Source organism: Schistocerca serialis, chromosome 3 (genome assembly GCF_023864345.2).
Source record: "Schistocerca serialis cubense isolate TAMUIC-IGC-003099 chromosome 3, iqSchSeri2.2, whole genome shotgun sequence".
Lineage (NCBI taxonomy): Eukaryota > Metazoa > Arthropoda > Insecta > Orthoptera > Acrididae > Schistocerca > Schistocerca serialis.
The window spans coordinates 905,658,070-905,683,084 of record NC_064640.1 but is presented as its reverse complement, the minus strand read 5'-3'; the positions used below and the strand labels follow the sequence as shown (position 1 = coordinate 905,683,084).

General features: G+C 43.4%; 1 protein-coding gene across 1 annotated transcript in view; it reads left to right on the top strand.

Moving 5' to 3' along the window:
• Positions 1–25,015, top strand: part of LOC126471314 (GTPase-activating Rap/Ran-GAP domain-like protein 3) — a 346,167-nt gene that overhangs the window by 248,379 nt on the left and 72,773 nt on the right. The window contains exons 15-16 of the mRNA XM_050099436.1: positions 12,268–12,366; positions 23,687–23,859. Of these exons, the coding sequence (XP_049955393.1) occupies positions 12,268–12,366; positions 23,687–23,859 (272 nt within the window). The remainder of the gene's footprint in view (positions 1–12,267; positions 12,367–23,686; positions 23,860–25,015) is intronic.

Here is a 25,015-nt window from a genome sequence, read left to right as displayed (position 1 = left end):
ACAGAAATTCCGCTATATGCTAAACGCCGTTTGATTAATGCTGTTTCGAGGAAAATTGATATTTTGAGACCGTGGCTATATGCAAAATACAGATTTATTCTTGCAAAGAAGATAACAGCGACCAACCACTTTTTATAACGTTATTTATTCAGATAAATAGCGCCGTTACCGGGTTCGAACCGACGGGTTCATCATCAGACGGCTTGTTCGCGTTAACATACATTTTTTTTGTATTTACATTGTTGTTGTGGTCTTCAGTCCTGAGACTGGTTTGATGCAGCTCTCCATGCTACTCTATCCTGTGCAAGCTGCTTCATCTCCCAGTACGTACTGCAGCCTACATCCTTCTGAATCTGCTTAGTGTATTCATCTCTTGGTCGCCCTCTACGATTTTTACCTTCCACGCTGCTCTCCAATACTAAATTTGTGATCCCTTGATGCCTCAGAACATGTCCTACCAACCGATCCCTCCTTCTACTCAAGTTGTGCCACAAAATCCTCTTCTTCCCAATTCTATTCAATACCTCCTCATTAGTTATGCGATCTACCCATCTAATCTTCAGCATTCTTCCGTAGCACCACATTTCGAAAGCTTCTATTCTCTTCTTGTCCAAACTATTCACTTCCATACATGGCTACACTCCATACAAATACTTTCAGAAACGATTTCCTGAAACTTAAATCTACACTCGATGTTACCAAATTTCTCTTCTTCAGAAACGCTTTCCTTGCCATTGCCAGTCTACATTTTATATCCTCTCTACTTCGATCATCATCAGTTATTTTGCTTCCCAAATAGCAAAACTCCTTTACTACCTTAAGTGTCTCATTTCCTAATCTAATTCCCTCAGCACCACCTGATTTAATTCGACTACATTCCATTATCCTCGTTTTGCTTTTGTTGATGTTCATCTTATATCCTCCTTTCAAGACACTGTCCATTCCGTTCAACTGCTCTTCCAAGTCCTTTGCTGTCTCTCACAGAATTACAATGTCATCGGCGAACCTCAAAGTTTTTATTTCTTCTCCATGGATTTTAATACCTACTCCAAATTTTTCTTTTGTTACCTTCACTGCTTGCTCAATATACAGATTGAATAACATTGGGGAGAGGCTACAACCCTGTCTCACTCCCTTCCCAACCACTGCTTCTCTTTCATGTCCCTCGACTCTTATAACTGCCATCTGGTTTCTGTAGAAATTGTAAATAGCCTTTCGCTCCCTGTATTTTACACCTGCCACCTTCAGAATTTGAAAGGGAGTATTCCAGTCAACACTGTCAAAGGCTTTCTCTAAGTCTACAAATGCTAGAAACGTAGGTTTGCCTTTTCTTAATCTAGCTTCTAAGATAAGCCGTAGGGTCAGTATTGCCTCACGTATTCCAACATTTCTACGAAATCCAAACTGATCTTCCCCGAGGTCGGCTTCTACCAGTTATTCTATTCGTCTGTAAATAATTCGCGTTAGTATTTTGCAGCTGTGACTTATTAAACTGATAGTTCGGTAATTTTCACATCTGTCAACACCTGCTTTCTTTGGGATTGGAATTATTATATTCTTCTTGAAGTCTGAGGGTATTTCGCCTGTCTCATACATTTTGCTCACCAGATAGTACAGTTTTGTCAGGACTGGCTCTCCCAAGGCTGTCAGTAGTTCTAATGGAATGTTGTCTACTCCAGGGGCCTGGTATTACATTAATTTTCACTTTTTCCCATGTGACGAAAATTCCTGGAGCTGGTAGCGCCTGACAACCAAACCATGATGTGAGAAACTGTCTAATTTAACTGTAATTCTGGCTCATAACAATTTCGAGCCGGCCGCGGTGGTCTAGCGGTTCTAGGCGCGCAGTCCGGAACCGCGCGACTGCTACGGTCGCAGGTTCGAATCCTGCCTCGGGCATGGATGTGTGTGATGTCCTTAGGTTAGTTAGGTTTAAGTAGTCCTAAGTTCTAGGGGACTGATGACCACAGTAGTTAAGTCCCATGGTCCTCAGAGCCATTTGAACCATTTGAACAATTTCGAAGGACGTAGATCTAAACAAATTATTAACGTGAACATATTTTAGTTACGTACGTCGGAAACTTCGCGCCATTCCGTTGCAATGCTGTCTGCTTGTGTTCATGGAGTAGCGAAGACAATATCAAGCACTTTTTTATTTGTGGTTTAAAGCACAACTACTACACAAACCAAGAACTTTTGCCGCATGGGAGGCATTCCGTTACAATGCTGTCTGCTTGTGTTCATGGAGTAGCGAAGACAATATCAAGCACTTTTTTATTTGTGGTTTAAAGCACAACTACTACACATACCAAGAACTTTTGCCGCATGGGAGGATGTATACAAAGATGGCGATATCGCAACCATAACAGTACCAAAGAATTTCTCTCTCAGAGATATTTCGATATTTGCTAGGTGGCCCAGGCAAGCCGTCATCTGTGGTTTTGCCTTGCCCGCATACGTTAGTGCAAGAAGGTTTACGTCATCACTGCTGTCCAAAGGGGAAGTGCTGCCATCAGCGTGCGTTTTCCTACTGGTTCCACTCTAGTAAGATCGCGTGGCCGTCTGCTTGTAGTTCGAGTCAGGTCTCACGGTCAAATAGGTAACAACTGCAAGGTACTGCAGCAAAGGCTACCCCGATGTGATACTGATCTACGGAGAGATGCACTGCAGTGCAGCTGAGGCCCCAATGCTGTATTCACAACGTTTTTCAACGCGAGTTCTACCTAATGTGCATGTTTTTAGACGCACGGAGATGCGTTTAAGAACCGAAGGAGCTTTACAGGTGCAACGTGTCATGGAAAGACCAATCCACGACGTACCCGATGTTGCCCGGAACGTTATTGAGTATTTTGGAGCATATTCCGCGCACGGCAAGCACAGCTCGTATGAAAATAACGCGTGCGTACGATTTAGTATAAGCGAAAGTGTTATCGTGCTATTGCATTTAGGTTGCGGTATTATTTGTTCCTATAATAATAATAATAATAATAATAATAATAATAATAATCACAGCCCCTGGAAAAGATAAAATAGCAAATTTCTGGCTAAAGAAGTTCACCTCAACACATTCACACCTAACTAAATTATTTAACAGTTACATTGCAGACCCATACACATTCCCTGATACACTTACACATGGAATAACTTATCTGAAACCTAAAGATCAAGCAGACACAGCAAACCCAGCTAAATATCGCCCCATAACATGCCTACCAACAATATACAAAATATTAACTTCAGTCATTACACAGAAATTATTGACACATACAACACAGAACAAAATTATAAATGAAGAACAAAAAGGCTGTTGCAAAGGAGCACGAGGATGTAAAGAGCAACTGATAATAGATGCAGAGGTGACATATCAAGCTAAAACTAAACTAAGGTCGCTACACTACGCATACATTGATTACCAAAAAGCTTTTGATAGTGTACCCCACTCATGGTTACTACAGATATTGGAAATATACAAAGTAGATCCTAAATTGATATAGTTCCTAAACATAGTAATGAAAAATTGGAAAACCACACTTAATATCCAAATAAATTCAAATATCATCACATCACAGCCAATACAGATTAAGCGTGGAATGTACCAAGGAGACTCATTAAGTCCTTTCTGGTTCTGCCTTGCTCTGAACCCACTATCCAACATTCTAAATAATACAAATTATGGATACAGTATTACTGGAACATACCCACACAAAATCACACATTTGCTATACATGGATTATCTAAAACTACTGGCAGCAACAAATCAACAACTCAACCAATTACTAAAGATAACAGAAGTATTCAGCAATGATATAAATATGGCTTTTGGAACAGACAAATGTAAGAAAAATAGCATAGTCAAGGGAAAACACACTAAACAAGAAGATTACATAATGGATAACCACAGCGACTGCATAGAAGCGATGGAAAAACCAGATGCCTATAAATATCTAGGATACAGACAAAAAATAGGAATAGATAATACAAATATTAAAGAAGAACTAAAAGAAAAATATAGACAAAGACTAACAAAAATACTGAAAACAGAATTGACAGCAAGAAACAAGACAAAAGCTATTAATACTTATGCTATACCAATATTGACCTACTCATTCGGAGTAGTGAAATGGAGTAACACAGAACTAGAAGCACTCAATACACTTACACGTTCACAATGCCACAAATATAGAATACATCACATACATTCAGCAACTGAAAGATTCACGTTAAGCAGAAAGGAAGGAGGAAGGGGATTTATCGACATAAAAAACCTACATTATGGACAGGTAGACAATTTAAGAAAATTCTTTCTAGAACGAGCAGAAACTAGCAAAATACACAAAGCAATCACTCATATAAATACATCGGCTACACCACTGCAATTTCATAACCACTTCTACAACCCTTTAGATCACGTAACATCAAAAGATACGAAGAAAGTAAATTGGAAAAAGAAAACACTACATGGCACGCACCCGTATCATCTAACACAGCCACACATCGATCAAGACGCATCCAACGCATGACTAAGAAAAGGCAATATATACAGTGAAACGGAAGGATTCATGATTGCAATACAGGATCAAACAATAAACACCAGATATTACAGCAAGCATATTATTAAAGATCCCAATATTACAACAGATAAATGCAGACTTTGCAAACAACAAATAGAAACAGTAGATCACATCACAAGCGGGTGTACAATACTAGCAAATACAGAATACCCCAGAAGACATGACAATGTAGCAAAAATAATACATCAACAGCTTGCCTTACAACATAAACTAATAAAACAACATGTTCCCACATACAAGTATGCACCACAAAATGTACTGGAGAACGATGAATACAAATTATACTGGAACAGAACCATTGTAACAGATAAAACAACACCACATAACAAACCTGACATCATACTCACCAGCCGGCCGCGGTGGTCTCGCGGTTCTAGGCGCGCAGTCCAGAACCGCGCGACTGCTACGGTCGCAGGTTCGAATCCTGCCTCGGGCATGGATGTGTGTGATGTCCTTAGGTTAGTTAGGTTTAAGTAGTTCTAAGTTCTAGGGGACTGATGACCACAGCTGTTAAGTCCCATAGTGCTCAGAGCCATTTGAACCATACTCACCAATAAAAAGAAGAAATTAACACAACTAATCGAAATATCCATACCCAATACAACAAATATACAAAAGAAAACAGGAGAAAAAATTGAAAAATACATCCAACTGGCTGAGGAAGTCAAGGACATGTGGCATCAGGATAAAGTTGACATTATACCAATTATACTATCAACTACAGGAGTCATACCACACAATATCCACCAGTACATCAATGCAATACAGCTACATCCAAACTTATATATACAACTACAGATATCCGTAATTATTGATACATGTTCAATTACCCGAAAGTTCCTAAATGCAATATAACATATACCGTATAGTTAAAAGGAAGTCACGCTTGATCAAGGTCCGCGTCACTTTCCATTTTAGACCAGACATAACGTCTGAGAAAAGAAAGAAAGAATAATAATAATAATAATAATAATAATAATAATAATAATATGATCATTATTACAAAAGGTGTTCAAAAAGTTTTGCGCAGTCGTCTCTAATTTTTTTTATATTTTGCAGGAGGAGAATGAAATTTTTTGTGAACATACTTGGAACATTTAACTATACATTGAGCCTACTCAATGTAGCCTCCATCAGCTGTAACACACCTGGCACAACGTTCTTTCCATGATGTAAATCCACTTTGGTAAAATTCTGGGGATTGACTTTAAACTCTCGCTTGACACAGGAAATAAAGTCTTTCTCACAATCAAATGTTTTACCGCGCAGGTGGGCCTTCAGACGACCAAAGAGGTAAAAATCAGAGGGAGACAAGTCTGGACTATAGGGAGGAAGAGGAACAATTTTCCAACCCATTTTCCTGATTTTCTCCTGCGTCATAAGGGCTGTATGGGTTTGGCACTGTCATGATGTAGTCTGATAAGTTGACCCTGAAGCTGTGGTCTGTGGGCCTTGATGGCACGTCGCAGGCCGGCCGCTGTGGTAGAGCGGTTCTAGGCGTTTCAGTCCGGAACCGCGCGGTGCTACGGTCGCAGATTCGAATCCTGCCTCGGGTGTGGATGTGTGTGATGCCCTTACATTAGTTAGGTTTAAGTAGTTCTAAATCTAGGGGACTGGTGACCTCAGATGTTAAGTCCCATAGTGCTTAGAGCCATTTGAACCATTTGAGCACGTCGCAGCTTGTCCAATGACAAACAGTAACGGTCCCGGTTAATTGTGGAGCCAGGTTGCAAAAAGTCAATGAAAATGACACCACACTGATCCCAGAAGAAGGAGGCCATCACCTTTCGGCTTGCTATTTGTGAAAGTCTTGGTTTCTTCTTCCGAGGGGAACCCGGATGATGCCACTCCATGGACTGTGTTTTGCTCTCAGGTTCGGACAAAAACAACCATGTTTCATCCTGGGTAATGACCCCGATAAAACACTGTTTCCACTCTTCAGAGCCGGCCGTTGTGGCCGAGCGGTTCTAGGCACTTCACTCCGGAACTGCGCTGCGGCTACGGTCGCAGGTTCGAATCCTGCCTCGGGCATGAATGTGTATGATGTAATTAGGTTAGTTAGGTTTAAGTAATTCTGAGTCTCGGGGACTGATGACCTCAGATGTTAAGTCTCACAGTGCTTAGAGCCATTTTGAACCACCCTTCAGTGAAGGTCTTCATGAGACCCTCGCACACATTCTTCCTCGTCGTTTTCATTTCTCTTGTCAATAATCTAGGCACCCAACGTGTACAGATTTTTCTGTACCCTTGTTACTGTACCAGAGATGCCACACTACCCAATGATAAACGAGTCATTTCAGCAAGCTGTCGTGTCGTCACACATCTGTCATTTTGGGTGATTTGATCAATGGTCTCCTTATTCACAACACTCACTACTGTTGATGGACTACCGCATCGTGGATTGTCCTGTAGAGAGAAATCACCTTCTTTAAACCTCTGCAACCACCGCTGGATACTGCTGCGATCCACTGTGTCCTCCCCATAAACAGGGATCAACTTCCTGTGAATCGATGTGGCAGAGTCATCGCCGGTCTTGAAGAGGAACTCCATCACCGACCGTTGTCGCAACCTGACATCTACTTCACGGTCCATTATGGCTCACCTGTAAATAAAAGAAAATGTTTTTATATACCAATATATAGGTAAATGTTCCAAGTTCGTTCACAAAAAATTTCATTCTCCTCCTGCAGAAAATAAAAAAATTAGAGACGACTGTGCGAAACTTTTTGAACACCCTTTGTATTAATATTATGAAAGACATTAAATCTCGCCCAGTAATACCTATTTCTCATCCTAATTAGGACAAAGAAGAGCTGCAGCGTGCCTGAGGATATCGAGGTCTCCGGTACAAAGGATTCTGGAGGAACGAAAATGGCATCCCTTCAAGCTGCACCTACACTGACAGCTATATGCAAACGATTTCCAAAATTGGGCATAGTTCTGCAGACGTAAATAAAGTAGCGTTAAATCCGAATTCCATCGGCCAGATTTTGTGGGGCGACGAATACTATTTCGCCAATGACACCACTATCAATAGACACAATCTACATTATTGGGTTCCTGCCAGTCCTCACTGGGTACGACCACATCACATGCAAGCGCACTGGTGTGTTAAACGTACGGTGCGGCATTCTAGGATACACGTCATTGGACCAGTTTGTTGGGCTCCCAGACTAACTGATCGGCTGTATTTGCAGTTCCTACAGAATGAGCTGAACTTTGGGCATCTTTTGGAATACATCCTACTTTAGTTAGCTGTGAGACACTGGTTTCAGCACGATGGTACATCACCCCATTATTGTAGAGGGATTAGGGAATATCTCAACAGTGTATACCCCGAACAGTGGATAGGTCGTGGTGGTTGCATTCGATGGTCATCGAGATCGCCTGATTTAACATCCTTGGATTTTTTCTTATGGGGTTATATCAAATCCATGATTTACGAAACGGAACCGGAAAATCCAGATGTGTTTAAATACGTCATGCTTGCGCTTCAGTATCTGCAGAAATGTTAAGAGGTGTCCATGCTAATACCGAGAGGCACTTACATCAATGCATCCAACAAGGCGGACATGCATTTTAACATTTGTATTGCGAATAATGCAATTATAAAGGTCTATCAGTCTATAACATAGGTTTAAAGGAACATCATTTATGACATTCATTATATTCATTTTTCTTTATTGCAGTGATATGATAGCATTTATGTAATGCTGCTAATTGTAAAACACGAACTGGTGCATTATGTGTTATCAACAAATCAGCTATCATATCTTGATATGCCTTGAAACAGACAATTAATAGACTTTGGCCCTTAAGCATAGTGTTTTGGTCAGGGCAATCGTTCTTCTACACAGACACCTTTCTCGAGCCCAGGAATCGAACGCGGCACCCCACCTGCAGCAAGCAAGTTTTCTGGCATCGAGCTATAGGACTAACTATGCCTGTAAAGTGGTTGTTTTCAAGCGCTAGTCTTACGTTCAGAGGATCCCCTCTCTGTTGGTGTGGAGTCCTCTTTACTGTTCTGCTTGGGCAAACCTTTAGTCGTCTGTGGTATCCGGGATTAACTAACGTCAACGGAGGACGTCGTGTGTGCGCCACCTGGTACGTCGATTTTTGGTAGATTGGTGTTACCTGTACTGACATGCATTTTATGCTGTACTTGATGTTGAGGTTAGTCTTCGTTAGGTTCCTTTTGGAGCTTTTAGAAGCATGAACGTTTCTCAGTACCTGGCGGAGTAATCTTAATGCTATTTTGTCGAAAACTGATATTTTGAGACCATGGCTATGTACAAACTACAGGTTTATTCTTGCAGAAAAGATAACAGCAACCAACCACTTCTTATGATGATTTTTGTACACGTATTTATATCGTTTTAAATCGTTATGATTCACAATTACAGTTAAATTAGACAGTTTATCAGATCATGTTGTGGTTGCAGGACCACCATCCCAAGCAATTTTCACTACATGTGGGAATCAAAAGTGAAAACTAATGTAAACTACAACAAACTGTATGAACAAGCCGTCTGATGATGAACCTATCGCTTCGAAATTGGTAATGGCGCTATTTATGTGAATAAATAGCATTATAAAAAGTGATTGGTTGCTATCATTGTCTCTGCAAGAATCAACCAGTATTATGCCGTTCGATTAGTTTTGTTTTACTCAAACATGTTTCAGCGCTTTCTGTGCTCTCTATAATAGGTTTTAATTTTTTTCTGAAAATTATTAGTACATATTAACTTCTTGTGGAGGTTATATGAATTTTTGGCTTTAAGTAATTTACAGTTACAAAGAAACAATAATTAGACGTCAAATATTACGTTTGTTTACATATAATGTTAAAGTCACATATCACAAACAGGGGAAGGAAGACCACAGCATAAAGAAATCTGGAAAAACATAAGTAACGCGCTAAATAGAAAACAGCGATTTTAAGTTTGAAATGAACGAAAAACAGGGAAAGTTTCGTTGCTTGCAGGTGACAAGCTGTAGTATGTGTGGTAAATGTAAAACTACAGACACGCATGACGAATAGTGACATATGAACAAATGTGTAAGTGGCGATCAAAAAGTTTCAGTTTGAGGGTGTTGCTGCACGTCTGTGCGACGTAGCGCCATCCCGGTGCTGGTATATAAGCACCGACATGTAGGCAAGGATTTGTGTGGCATTTGTGTCTTTCCGACATGCGTGCGGTAATAGCGGAACTGTGGCGACGTTATTACCAAATACGTCCAACGTGCTGTTACTCCTTTCTTGGCTGCCGAAGGACAAACACCGGTAGACATCCATTGGAGGATGAAGAATGTGTGTGGGAGGAGCATGTCTGTCAAGATCCACCGTTAAGGAATGGTGTTCTATCAAAAAAGCATGAGCAGTAGGCAGGTAAGGATTTCTTCACGCAGCAGGACGTGGTGTTTTATCGAACTGGTATCTTCGACCTGTTGCATTGGTGGGATGATTGCCTCAATGCTCAAGAAAATTTTTCTTAATTGGCATACCAATTCTAGACTGTACGGCCTTCGAACGGAAACTTTTTGATCGCCCCGCTTATATCATTTCCAAGTTAGTAACCTAGACCTAATTTTTTCAGCATGGCGTAAGTGTACGAGATATTCTGTGGCATGTGTTCCTTACTGTATATGTAAACTAACGTAAAATTAGGCACCTTATTATCGCAACTTTGTACATGTGAGGAACTTTAAGCCAAAGACGCATATAACCTCCACAAGATGTTAACATGTAATAACAGTTTTCAGAATAAAAATAAATAAAAACTCCCTGAAGAGATTACAGAAAGAACTGGAACATGATTAGGTAAAATAAAACTAATCAAACGATGTCTAGCATAAGCCGAAATTGCATTCAGATTCTTACGTAATTAATTTCTTGTTCATAAGATCATCTTAAAATAGTGGCGCACAGCTTGTGTAGAAGATATTTTGTTGTAAAATAACCACACCAAGCGTACAAAAGTCTTTGTTTCCTTATTCTCCAACTGGTTCGACCTATCAGTCATCATCTGGAAGATAATTTTTAAAAGTTGTTCACGGGGTATGCCACATTTTTTTGGGGTCATCAGTCTTCTGCCTGGCTTGACGCGGCCCGCCACGAATTATTCACCTGAGCTAACCTCTTCATCCCAGAGTATCAGTTGCAACATACGTCCTCAGTTATTTACTCGATGTATTTCAGTCTCTGTCTTCTTCCACAGGCCACATGTCTACAACTTTAAGCTGTACTCCATGACTGCTTATCGCTGTGCGAATATGTCGCCCTTCAAGTGGTATGACCGTCAAGTTTGGCACTGCGCAAACGCGACGATGTCATGCCATACGCAAGGGCTAAATATTAACACAGCGGTAAGTAATCACTGATTCAGTTTGAATTATAGATAAGTGTTATACATCAAGAAGAAAAACATTTAAAATTTCTGACAGATGATAAGTATTATGTCTAAACTAGCTGCAAAAGAATAAAACAAAAGCTTTTGGCAGCTTGGTGTGATCATTTTACAACCAAACGAATTTTGCGGTTACTTGCAGTTCTCGCACCCGCTGGACCCGGTGGGCCACAGTTGTTATTTTCCTTTGTCTCCTCCAGTAGTGTACCACGCTATTTTGCTGTCAGATTTTCGATTCGTACAAGGATCGCAGACGTATACCTGCAAATAAACAAAAAAACTAATTACGTAATTTTTTTAATGTGATAATCAAAACTTCATTACTATCCCACGTACGAGCAATCGGTCTTGCAAAGATGTGCTGGTTCTTTACTTCAGAGTTGTCTTCAAAGTACCCTTAAGACTTACAGAATACCACTTTATAACTGAAAGCATTCAGCGATAAAATATATATTTCGATTTTTTTAAAAGGAATTATTCTTAAGAGCCAATGCTACGAATTGCTTTGTGCCGTGCAGTCATCAAGGGTACACGAGTGGGCCTTCGGCTCCGAAAGCCCATATCGATGATGTTTCGTTGAATGGTTCGTACTTTGATATTTGTTGATGGCCCAGCATTGAAACCTGCAGCAATTTGCGGAAGGGCTGCACTTCTGTCACGGCGAAACGATTTTCTTCAGTCGTCGTTGATTCCGTTCTTGCAGGGTTTTTTTCCGGTCGTAGCGATGTCGGAGATTGGATGTTTTACCGGATTCCTGATATTCGCGGTACACCCGTGAAATGGTAGTACGGGAAAAATCCCCACTTCATCGCTACTTCGGAGATGCTGTGTCCATCGCTCGTGCGTAGACTCTAACACCACGTTAAAACTCACTTAAATCTTGATAAACTGCCATTGTAGCGGCAGAAACCGAGCTAACAACTGCTCCAGATACTTGTTGTCTTATACATATAGGCGTTGCCAACCGCACCGCGGTATTCTGTCTGTTTACATATCTCTCTATTTGAATACGCATGCCTATACCAGTTTCTTTGCCGCTTCAGTGTACAAATATTTTCAACACTTCCTCGAGGTAATAATTAAATGTAACACTAAATTTTCTGCAGTACATGCGGGAGTCATTTAGTTTACAACAGAATATATATAATACACACTAATAATTTATCGTATGTTATCAAATTTCTGTCTACTACATAGAAACGTAACGCGTAAGTAATGTGACAAATGTATTAGAACAATTATTATTGCCTGCAAAATTATACACGTGCCAATATATTCTTCTTTTGCAGAAAGCACATCTCATCGACTGATATTTGACAAGACAGTTCCCGTGAAACAGCTTAGCGTCATCGAGGCACATGGCATACTTCTTCTCAGAGCTGAAAAAGGTTTGTTTTGTCTTAGAATACCATGAAAAATGCTAAACGTAATTATGTTTCTCAGCTCGGCTTTCCATTGAAAATCCATCGAGAAAGATTACTTTTTTGAGGATCGTTAGTCATAAGCATTTTTTCACTTTTTTCAAATTCTTTTAGTTCTGCGTAAAAAATCTTTGTAATCTGTTTGTCACTGAAACCACAATATTCTAAAGTAACAGGCAATAATTATCATCACGCAGTGTGCCGTTTCTTTTTTGTTGGTATAACGTTTTAATTAAACCTGTAGAGCCGCCATAAGTCACGTGATAGCGACCGTTAGAAACTAAAATTGTAGAGCCACCACAAGTCGCATATAACTTTTTCTTTATTTTGACATGTTTCACTAAACCAACGCGAGCATCTTCAGGAATTTCGTAGCCGAGGCCCTCACTTTACAAATACCGGGCTGTGTATGGCGCCGCCGTCATATATTTGTGTATGAACGGGGCTCTATACACGGCCCGATATTGCGGTTCCCGGCTGCGTAATTTCTGAAGATGCTCGCGCTGGTCGAGAGAAACATGTAAAAATAAAGAAAAAGTTATATGCGACTTGTGGTGGCTCTACAATTTTAGTTTCTGACGGTCGCTTTTCCTCTACAGGCAAAAGCTTGCGCTCGCTAACGTTTTAATACCAACGGCAGACGCCATCTTTCTCCTTAGAAGAATGTAAACTACCAAGAGATGGATATGAGAGATATCTAGGAGTTAACTCTGTAAGTGCTAAGATGAGAGGGACAGAACTTTGTCACAGTTACCAAAACAAAATGTTTAATAAGAAAGAACAGATTCAATCTGCAAAAAATATTCATGAAATATTATATATATTTTCGTATCAATTAGATGTGTTTATTTTAAGAACAAGCTTTAATTTTTTTAAGAATTGGACACTGTCCAACGGAAACATGCAACATTGTAAATTTTTCTATAATAATTTATAATGTCAGGATTCCAAAATTACTAGAAAATTCAAATTAGCGATTTTGACACTTCATTGCCATCTTCAGATATGATAATTAAGCCACTAACAGCTTCGTCATGATGTTTAAAAAATTTTAATTATACACTCTGAATCTCATAAATTGTTACGAAATATGTCGTCACGTGGTAAAAGAGACTGAAATTAAAATATTGCTTTTTCCTCTTTATATGGGGCATATGGAAGAGCTGGAGGGGGGGAAAAACTATGGATGTAATTTATACAACTGATTTTCTATTTTTAGTATGGTCACTTTTATGTTGGTAGTTTTGGTTCACCACATTTTATAAAATTTAAGTTTGAATGTTATCTTAGAGAAAAATTCTGTTTGTACGCTGTCAGAAAAAAATGTTACACCCTCAAGGACAAGGTCATTTTGTTGATATGTGAGGTGACAGGTAATTCATCATTGCAGGAGTATATGATACCAAATTCAGACCGAATGAAATACACGTCACAGTAAAGTGTGTCCAAAGAGTCGCACCAATACACATTACACCCCCTCTGGCAGCAACGCAGGCGTGTATTCTCTCATGCAAATGATCATAAAGAAGCTGAATGGCATCCGATGATACGCTACTGGCCATTAAAATTGTTACACCACGCAAATGACGTGTTACAGACGCGAAATTTAACCGACAGGAAGAAGATGCTGTGATATGCAAATGATTAGCTTTTCAGAGCATTCACACAAGGTTGGCGCCGGTGGCGACACCTATAACGTACTGACATGAGGAAAGTTTCCAACCGATTTCTCATACACAAACAGCAGTTGAGCGGTGTCGCCTGGTGAAACGTTGTTGTGATGCCTCGTGTAAGGAGGAGAAATGCGTACCATCACGTTTCCGACTTTGATAAAGGTCGGATTGTAGCCTATCGCGATTACGGTTTATCGTATCGCGACATTGCTGCTCGCGTTGGTCGAGATCCAATGACTGTTAGCAGAATATGGAATCAGTGGGTTCAGGAATGTAATACGGAACGCCTTGCTGGATCCCAACGGCCTCGTATCACTAGCAGTCGAGATGACAGGCATCTTATGCGCATGGCTGTAACGGATCGTGCAGCCACGTCTCGATCCCTGAGTCAACACATGGGGACGTTTGCAAGACAACAACCATCTGCACGAACAGTTCGACGACGTTTGCAGCAGCATGGACTATCAGCTCGGAGACCATGCCTGCGGTTACCCTCGACGCTGCATCACAGACAGGAGCGCCTGCGATGGTGTACTCAACGACGAACCTGGGTGCACGAATGGCAAAACGTCATTTTTTCGGATGAATCCAGCTTCTGTTTACAACATCAAGATGGTCGCATCCGTGTTTGGCGACATCGCGGTGAAAGCACATTGGAAGCGTGTATTCGTCATCGCCATACTGGCGTATCACCCGGCGTGATGGTATGGGGTGCCATTGGTTACACGTCTCGGTCACTTCTTGTTCGCATTGACGGCACTTTGAACAGTGGACGTTACATTTCAGATGTGTTACAACCCGTGGCTCTACCCTTCATTCGATCCCTGCGAAACCCTACATTTCAGCAGGATAATGCACGACTACATGTTGCAGCTCCTGTACGGGCCTTTCTGGATATAGAGAATGTTCGAATGCTGCCCTGGCCAGCACATTCTCCAGAACTCTCACCAATTGGAAACGTCTGGTCAATGGTGGCCGAGCAACTAGCTCGTTACAATGCGCCAGTCACTACTCTTGATGAACTGTGGTATCGTGTTGAAGCTGCATGAGCAGCTGTACTTGTACACGCCATCCAAGCTCTGTTTGACTCAATGCCCAGGCGTATCAAGGCCGTTATTACGGCCAGAGGTGGTTGTCCTGGATACTGATTTCTCAGGGTCTATGCACCCAAATTGCGTGAAAATGTAATCACATGTCTGTTCTAGTATAATATATTTGTCCAATGAATACCCGTTTATCATCTGCATTTCTTCTTGGTGTAGCAGTTTTAATGGCCAGTAGTGTAGATTATCCCAGGCACCTTGCACATTTTGATTCGGCAGTGGTTCGTGCAGCCCCAGGAGAACGAGCAAGTTCCCACTTCAGTATGTCCCATACGTGTTCAGTTTGCGAGGGATCTGGTGATCTAGCTGGCCAAGGCACTTGTTGTACATCACGAAGAGCATATTGCTTCGCAGCAGCAGTATGTTGACGCGTATTTTCCTGCTGAATAATCACATCTCCAACCTGTGGAAGAAATGGCAGTAGCACAGGGAAAAAGCGTGTGCAATGCAGCGGGCGCTGACTACTTTAGCCTTCAGAAATACTAAATCTGACAGCGTGTTGGCACTGATGGCCACCACATCATAGAACCTGGACCTGTGTACCGTGGGCGAATACAATCTGGAATAGGCAGCACACCAGTTCTACGCCATACCCACGTGTACGTCTGTAACTCGTATACAGTCAAAAGGTACTCTCATCACTGAAGACAACATAGAGCCATTCCACCCTCCAGTCAATCCTTTCACGACACCCAAGTTTCCACGCTCTTTCCGTGTCGTGTTGTCAGTGGTAGCATGGGCAGAGGCACATGTGATCTTATTCCTGCTGCAAACAGACGGCGCCCAATGGTGCCTGATGACACAGCAGTGCAACATGTGACTGGATTTCAACCCTGGACTATGTTCGGTCAGTCACCGTTGTTCGCACATCGCGTTGATCTTGACGTACGTCCGTACTACGCAGACGTGCAGAACCTGACCAACAGGTGTAGGTATGTTCCTCAGACCACCGTTGAAAAACAGCAACACACATCGAAATTATGGAAGCTGAACAAATATATTAAAATTTGTGCCACAGCTAGGTTTTTTTTTGGGTGGGTGGGTGGGGGGGGGGGTTCGATGTATTTTGGTCGAAGCGGACGTCACATGATATCCATTCCATTGAAGTTCTTTGTTGATCTTTTCACTCATTTTTTTTTTTATTACAGAGTCAATGACTGAACACGCTGAGCTACCGTGCTGGCGATTTTTTTTTTTTTTTTTTGTTACTCAGTTTTTTTATTACAGAGGGCGAACAGGCCTCTGGCCAAACACGCTGAACTACCGTGCCGGCGGATTTGAACCCAGATCTCCTTGCTTACTAAGAAGGAATGTTAACCATTACACCACTGCAGCACTGTGGCTAACATTGCTGCGTTAACCGAAGTGGTGTGGTGGTGTAATGGCTAGCATTCCTGCCTACTAAGCAGTTATTCGCCTTTCGGCACGCTAGCGGCACGGACGTCTTGTTTACGTCTTCGCCGCGCAGCTCGCTCGCGGAGTTGTTTACGTGATTCTGCCGTCTTAGCGCGCTATATTTCCTTCGACAGAGAATGTCTTATGCCCACAGAAAATCGACACTGAAGATTAGCTTTGCACCTGAGTATGCCCGACCAAAAGCACTGGAAATCGAACAGTTTATCAGAGATGAAGTCAAGATTGATTGCGACGATCTTGTTGGTATCCATCTGTCTACAGTGAGCAGTGTGGTATATGTGAAATTGGTTAACGAAGACATATGTGAAAAAATTCTAAGTGCAACTCGAAGTGGTCTTAAGTTCCTTCACTCTGATGGACACATCGGTGACGTTAACTGTGGAACATGTGGGATCGATACGTTTATTTGAACTCCCTTTCGAGGTGCCTTCAGAGGTCGTGGCTGCTCGTGCATGAACTGAACCTAACCGATACTTGGGACCGCGTGCATGGTGATCGGCGCGGGTATACGTACGCCACAAGCCATTCAACAAGTCTCCTGACCGTGTCTACGTTTCCCAAGGAATCGTAACTGCCACGCTTGACGGTGGGCTATGGCCTACCGCCTTTTCCGACCATATCGTCTACATTTGCACTGTTTCACTCCAGAGTTAAGGTGTGGCGCGGTCGAGGCCTGTGGAAGCTGAATGTCGCTCATCTCAAGGATCCGGAATGCAGGCAGGTCGTAGAAACGTGGTATCTGCATTCCACCCATATGGAAAGGTGATAGTAATACAGCTGAAAAGTGGGTTCAGTTCACTGCATACCCAGTTCTCAATGAAGTACGACAGATCCCCATACAGCTAACCAAACATGTGCCGTCCTACTTATATATTGGTGGCTGCCGTGCAATTATTATTTATGATGGCCAGCCGAAGACATGCTCGGGATGTGGCAAAGAAGAACACCTCCGTTCCAGCTGTCTGCAACGCAGAATCACACAGTCACCGTCTGGGGACCTGCCGGCCACGACCGCTCCGACGACGCTACCGCTGACGTTTGTCGAAGTTCTCCATAACGACCCCCGACCGCGATCACCACTGGCTCCTACTACTGCCACATCGTCGTCTCCGGTAATGCCTCAGACTGTTGCGGACGGACCGACGCCCTTGCCTCCTCCTCCCGACATTTGCAGTGCTGAGCAATCTCAAGGACAGGGGATGGCCCTTGACTCCACGGTTGCGCCCACCGATACTTTTGTGCCTGACCATCCGGATCCCCAGGCGTCTTCGTACACTGAAGATCACGTGCGCAAGCAACGGTCGCCGAAGAGACGTCGGAAACGGTGGATCACCCAGTCTGACACCTGCAGGACGCAGTCTCAAGACGATGACGATCACAACTATCAAGGTGTTCTCCGATGGACGATTCCGTGGTGGAAGTACCAGTCTGCACCCCGTCGGAGGTACAACCATCTTTGCACGTACTAGACGCTGTACCTATGGACGTTGAACAGCAACTGAACCAGCACAACTCTTCCACCGTCGACGTGACTCCGCCTTCGGACTCCACAGGTACTCCACTGAGCGCACACCATCCACGCACCTTTGCGTGGTCTGACGATGTCGACGACGAAACACCTACCGTTGAGACAACAGCGAATGCTGCTGCTCCAACGCACGACTGCTAATCGACAGGGTTACAGGATGGGGGTGTGCAGCCTACTGGGACAACATTCCTGTTCACTGCTGCTCTTCGTCCCAGTAGTCCCAATTCCACGACAAGCTTACAGGATTGGCTCCATCAATGTAAACACCATTGACACCCCCGTCAAACTACAACTGCTCCGTACAATGTTGAGGGCGTCGGATCTCGATGTTGCCCTTTTGCAGGAAGTTCGCCTGACGACGTTTCCTAATATCTATGGCTATGTTTCCTACCTCACGCCGTGTGCTGACGGTGGCCGTGGGACAGCTATTCTTTCAAAGGAAGGCATTGAGGTAGACGACGTGATTTACCTACCATCGGCTAGGGGGCTTGCTGTGACTTTCCACGGTGTCCGAGTCATCAATGTTTACGCTCCCTTGGGCACGGCCAAGCGACGGAAACGGTCGCAATTCTATTCAGAATAGGTCGCTCCTTTGTATGTAGGCCGCTACGGCCATATTATTCTTGGCGGCGACTTCAATTGTGTGTTATCCCAGAAGGACCAACATCCCCATTTCACCACATATCAGGAACTCATGCTGCTCGTGCATGAACTGAACCTCACCGATACTTGGGACCGCGTGCATGGTGATCGCCGTGGGTATACGTACGCCACAAGCCATTCAGCAAGTCGTCCTGACCGTGTCTACGTTTCCCAAGGAATCGTAACTGCAACGCTTGACGCTGAACTATGGCCTACCGCCTTTTCCGACCATATCGTCTACATTTGCACTGTTTCACTCCAGAGTTAAGGTGTGGCGCGGTCGAGGCCTGTGGAAGCTGAATGTCGCCCATCTCAAGGATCCGGAATGCAGGCAGGTCGTAGAAACGACGTGGAACAACTGTGTGAGACGCCATCCAGTGTATCCTTCAACACTCCTATGGTGGATCGACTGCACCAAGCCTGCTTTACGTCGTTCGATGATGAAATACGGTCGCGACAACATGCCGTGGCAACGACATACCATGGAATACTGTTTCACAATTCTCCGGGAACTCTCAAACCGTGTCCCTTCTGTTCAACGACAGGTTGAAATTCAACCAATTAAGGCGAAGATAATTTCTGTTATGCATCACCGCACAATAGTACGCGCAAGATGTCACGATTGTGTGCTAGGAGAGCCCCCGTCCATTCATCGTATTATCCGAGAGAAGCAGCAGTGTCGGAGAAAGCTGATCAACGCCCTCGACATGCCAGATGGTCGCGATTGACGTCCCAGAATAACATCGAAAAAGTCTTTGTGGATCACTACAACCTGTTCTATGCAGCAGAGGACCAGAACATGGTGGTAACGACTGATGTCCTCCGTTTCTTGACAGGTACCCTGGACGAGGCTGCTGCGGAGATTCTCACTGCGACAATTACCGCTGATGGCGTCACCGATACTCTTCATAAGGGTGCGGCGAACAAAGTCCCAGATCCAGACGGGTTCCCGCTAGAGTTTTAACGCACATTCCATGACATCATGGGCTGACGCTGGACTGTGATGTATGAAAAACTGATGAACCCTAACCTTCTCCCCCTACCCAAATTCGTAGAAGACTTGCTTATCCCGGTCCACAAGCCATCGGGAGGTCTGGAAGTTGGACATTATCGGCCGTTGACCAGGTTAAATTGTGACTTCAAGATTTTTACCCGGATTCTTGCCGCTCGCCTCAAGTCATCTCTCTGGATCAAACGTGCTTTGGAAGTGACAGTAACATCCAGACGGCACTCAGCGATTACCATGACGTCATAGTCCTGGCCACGACCTGCCGCAGTCGCGGTGCCTTAGTGACAGTGGACTTCGACCACGCCTTTGATAGAGTGAGTCATGACTTTCTAGAAAACGTACGCCGACGGATGGCCTTTCCACACAGGTTTAGACACATCGTCTTGCGGCTCCTCCGCGATGCCACGTCGCGAGTACTGGTCAATGGCCGTGTGGCAGGCCCTATTAATGTCATGCGGTCGGTCCGTCAAGGATATCCGCTGTCGATGCTGCTTTTCGCTATCGCCCTTGGGCCACTGTTACACGGTTTGAGGAGCCGACTCACAGGGGTAACAATAAGGGGGAATGCTCTCATATGCCGCGCCTATGCAGATGACGTGGTGTTCTTGGTTCTATCTGAGGATGAAGTGCGAGAGGCACTGGCATGGATCAACCAGTACGGGACTGCTGCGGGCAGCCGTGTGAACCTGACGAAATCTAGAGCTATGTCCGTCGGTAGAGGCCTTCCAGCAGAGAGTGTGGCTCCATGCCATTAGTGGACAAACTCAAATGTTTGGGGATCACCTTCACGCGTAATATACAGCGCACGAGCTCATTTAACTACAAACGCCTGCTTCAAGCTACCCGCACGAACGTTCGTGGCAACCTCCTGAGAGCACTGGACATGTTACAAAGGGTGGATTTTGTTAATACTCATCTAGTCTCGCGACTGCCCCATTTAGCACAGATTTTATCGATGCCAAAGGCAATGGCACACAGACTTCAGGCGGCGTTCGGCTACTTTGTAAGCGCGGGTCTTATCCTCAAAGTCCGCTACGACACGCTGACACTTCCTCCTCGAGATGGCGGCCTCGGCCTTGTCAACGTCCAAGCGAGAGCAGCTGCCCCTTATGTAAGTACGATGGTTTAATCTTGGACCCGCCGCTGAACCGGATTATCGGGAAGCCTGATTGATGAACGGGCCCCTCCCTCTCGAGTGACACCCGTTTCAGTAGCCCATATTTTTTCCTCTCTCTCACATGTCAGGACCTTTCCCATCGAACACAGTTATGTCCATGCAACTTGCCTAGTACCAGAAACCCTTCGGCACGTAATGTTTACCGCCTAATGATGAGAAATCATACTCGGAATGTTGTGAAAAGCCGATATCCTACGATCGCATGGCACGTGGTTTGGCGTTATGTGCACCATATACTCCTCGACACGAAGGGTCGTGTGACCTGGTATCTGGTCGTTAGTGGAAAATACATGACACAATTTCGTCTACATGCCATATAAATGACAGATCCGCCGCTGTGTCCTCGTTGTCACACGCTTGATACGGACGAACATCGACTGATGTGTGGATCTTCTGCAGAGGTGTGGCAGCTGATTCAGAAGTTGCTTGCCTTTCTTCTACATACGGCTCCCCATGCCATTACACCGAAATCTCTTCTGTTCCCAGATGAGACACATTTCCCAAGTACGAAGACCAATGCTGTGATCTAGATAAAAGGCCTCTCGATCTCTTATTTGTTCCATGAAGGTGATGAGAGTGTTCTTGATTTTTGGACGTTCCTGCAAGATAGCCTTACGTTTCTCATGCACCATCCGCGATACCGTCAGTGCTATGCCAACTTTTTGGGTAGTGCCTTCTTCGATCCACCCCTTCAGCTGGGGTGCCCCAATATGAGAAGGCTATTTCAGTGAGAGTGTGTAATACCAGGACTCAGTCCCATGTACCGGCAAATGCAATAATCTTCGTGAAGACGTGTTTGGAACATGCTTGACTGCCTTTGGATTCAGAGCGCGTCTACCCACAAGTTGGCGGGACACGGATACCATTTTGTCTGTTCTGCTAGGAGGGCGTTTTCTTTAATTTCTATCATTCCCTTTATATTTTGTTTGTTATTGATGGTAATTACACATAGTTATTTTTCGCGTACTATGTGATCTCAACATATATATATATATATATTCTAATTTATTTTATATATATTATATATATATAAAATAAATAAATTAGAATAAAAAAAAGCAAAGCGGCCTTGGTTCAAGTCCTTAGTATGGCAAAAATTTTAGTTAATTTCTTCAGCTTCCATCACTATCGTAGATACATATGAGACTCAAATGTGTCGAGGAAAGGCTAATTATAACACCACTGAAGCAGTGAGCCCAGCTTCTGGAGCGATCCTTCGATGTATCCATCCAGTTTCCCGCAGGCCCCCAGTGTGACCCGATTTAAATGACTGACTGAAGCTGCTCAACGGGAGTACGCACTAGCCGGTGGGGCATTGTTGTACCGTAGAATGAATGCTGTAAACACTTTTCACCTCTAAACTCGACACAGTTACTGCTTGCACAGTCAAAACGGAGGGTGCACAGACATGCCACTGAACACAGTTCTTGAGGATGTTGCATTTTTTCCGGCCTTGTATTGTGATCACAGGACATGATAGCTGCTTCATATGCAGTATGTTCGCTTCAATGGTGGACTTTACATACCACAGTTTTATTTGTCTGACGAAGCCGAAATGGCTAATGAGTTTATCAGATGTAATGGCGTGATATATACAGGGTGTTCGGAAATTCCCATTACAAACTTCCAGGACATGTGGAGGGGAGTGAGTACATAATATTTTGAATAACAGCCCGTGTCCGGTAACACACCGTTTCCGTTCTATGACGGTTTCATTTCAGATTTTTAACTCGTCCACTTCTGCTTGAGGAATTGGATTAGGCGTGACGCATAAGCAATTATTAAGTAATTATTGAAAAGGGAACATAGGCAGGCCGGAGTGGCCGAGCGGTTCTAGGTGCTACAGTCTGGAACCGCGCGGCCGCTACGGTTCGAATCCTGCCTCGGGCATGGATGTGCGTGATGTCCTTAGGTTACTTAGGTTTAAGCAGTTATTAGTTCTAGGGGACTGATGACCTCAGAAGTTGAGTCCCATAGTGCTCAGAGCCATTTGAACCATTTTTGAAAGGGAACATAGCTAAATATCCATTTATTACTTAAGTACATTTGTTTGTATTAACACTTAAACGTTACGTATTTACATTATTCCAAACCAAAAAAGGACGTAGCATACTGCACGTACACAACGTAATGTTTAAGTGTTAATAATACAAATGAGCTTAAGTGATAAATGGATGTTTCGTTATGTTTTCTTTCGAATCGTTACGCAATAATTGTACTATGTCACGCCTAATTTAATTCCGCGAGCAGAAGAGAATGAATTAAACATTCGATTTGAAACCGTCGTAGAACGGAAACGGTACGTTTCCAGACATGGGTACCTATTCAAAATATTATGTACTCACTTCCTTCTGCAAGTCCTAGAAGTTTGTAACAGAAATTTCATGTATAATGAAACACGTTTCTACTCCGGTCTGAAGATGGTCATTACCGACCAAAATTAATTACTTGATAACAAATAAACATTTTGATCCGAGACTGGAATTATAATAAAGCAAATATTTTCCTGGACCACTGAAAACCTTTTCTTGAATATGTCAGAACTTGTAAAAAGCAGCATATTTTGCTAAAAAAGATTTTTACCAAACAATACAGTACTGCTTTCCTCATACTCGAATGACTTAGGACCAAACCGTATCACATCCATTATCCTCTTTACAGCACGAGAAAAATAAACAGTACTTTTTCAGTAACAGAGCCATCTACAATAAATATCACCATAATTCCTTTCATTTGCAGGTCGTGAATGCAAGATCCACGTGTTTCGACTGTCAGACTTCGAGAGCGAAGTTGAAGGTGGTCCTCCTCTGCCGGCCCGGAACCGCAATGATCTCAAGGACTTCCGCCTGGAACGCACCAGGGGCTGCACTCTGTACGCCACAAGCAGACCAGGAGGATCACATCTCCGTGTGGTACGCAATACATCTCTTTCTCCCACTCCAGAAGTGTTCTTACAAGAAAAATATTACTCATCCCCTCCTGTGGATTTTCTTACACCATCTTAATCATAGTAGAGCAGTAACAGCACCTCTTACATACGCCCGAAACATTCCCGGTAGATGCTTGCTACATAATAACTCACGAAGAACTATGAAAGTACGCGACCGTCAATGTGACCCTGATTTCCATCGTAGATGTTCCTTCGTGTCACGGAAGAACATGTAGACATATCATTCGTTCCGTATTGCGCAGAGTCCGCCAGAAAAATGTATACACACTTTAAGGTACGAAAAGTATTACTGATGTGTTCATTTTACATTTAATAATTAATCACACATGTTGTACAACCTTCAGTTTAGCACGTGGTTACTTTAAATGTTCAAAATGCTCAACCGCGCGACTGCTACGGTCGCAGGTTCGAATCCTGCCTCGGGCATGGATGTGTGTGATATCCTTAGTTTAGTTAGGTTTAAGTAGTTCTAGGGGACTGATGACCACAGCTGTTAAGTCCCATAGTGCTCAGAGCCATTTGAACCATTGAACCAAAATGCTTACCGTTGACGGCTGTACACGTAAACAGAACGACGAGTGGTCGCCGCAACTACGTCAGTCACTTTTACAGTCGAGATCGCTGCACATGTCGCTATAATCACCTGGCGAAGTTCCTCCAGCGTGCGTGGCTTATGTCGACAGACGTTATCTTTCACAGTTCCCCACAAGTAAAAGTGCGTAGGTGTTAGATCTGGCGACCGTGGAGGGAAGTCAATGACCCCCCCTTCGTCCAGTCCAGTGCCCCAGAAAATTGTCATCCAGGAAAGATCATACAGCTAGATGGTAGTGTGGTGGCCCCCCGTTTTGTTGGTAGAACACCTGTTCATCAGCTCCATAAACCGCACTTATACCTGGCAAAATTGATGTGCCTAATATTTCCAGGTACATTTCTCCAGTGGCAGTATCATCAAGGAAAAAGGGTCCTACTAAGCCCCTAGATGATAGTGCACACCATACATGAACTCCTGGTAGATTTACCGCTTTATGCACATAAACATGCGGATTTTCCGCTGCCCAGTACACACAGTTATGCCAATTCACGGTTCCATTAAGTTTAAATTGTGTCTAGTCACTCCA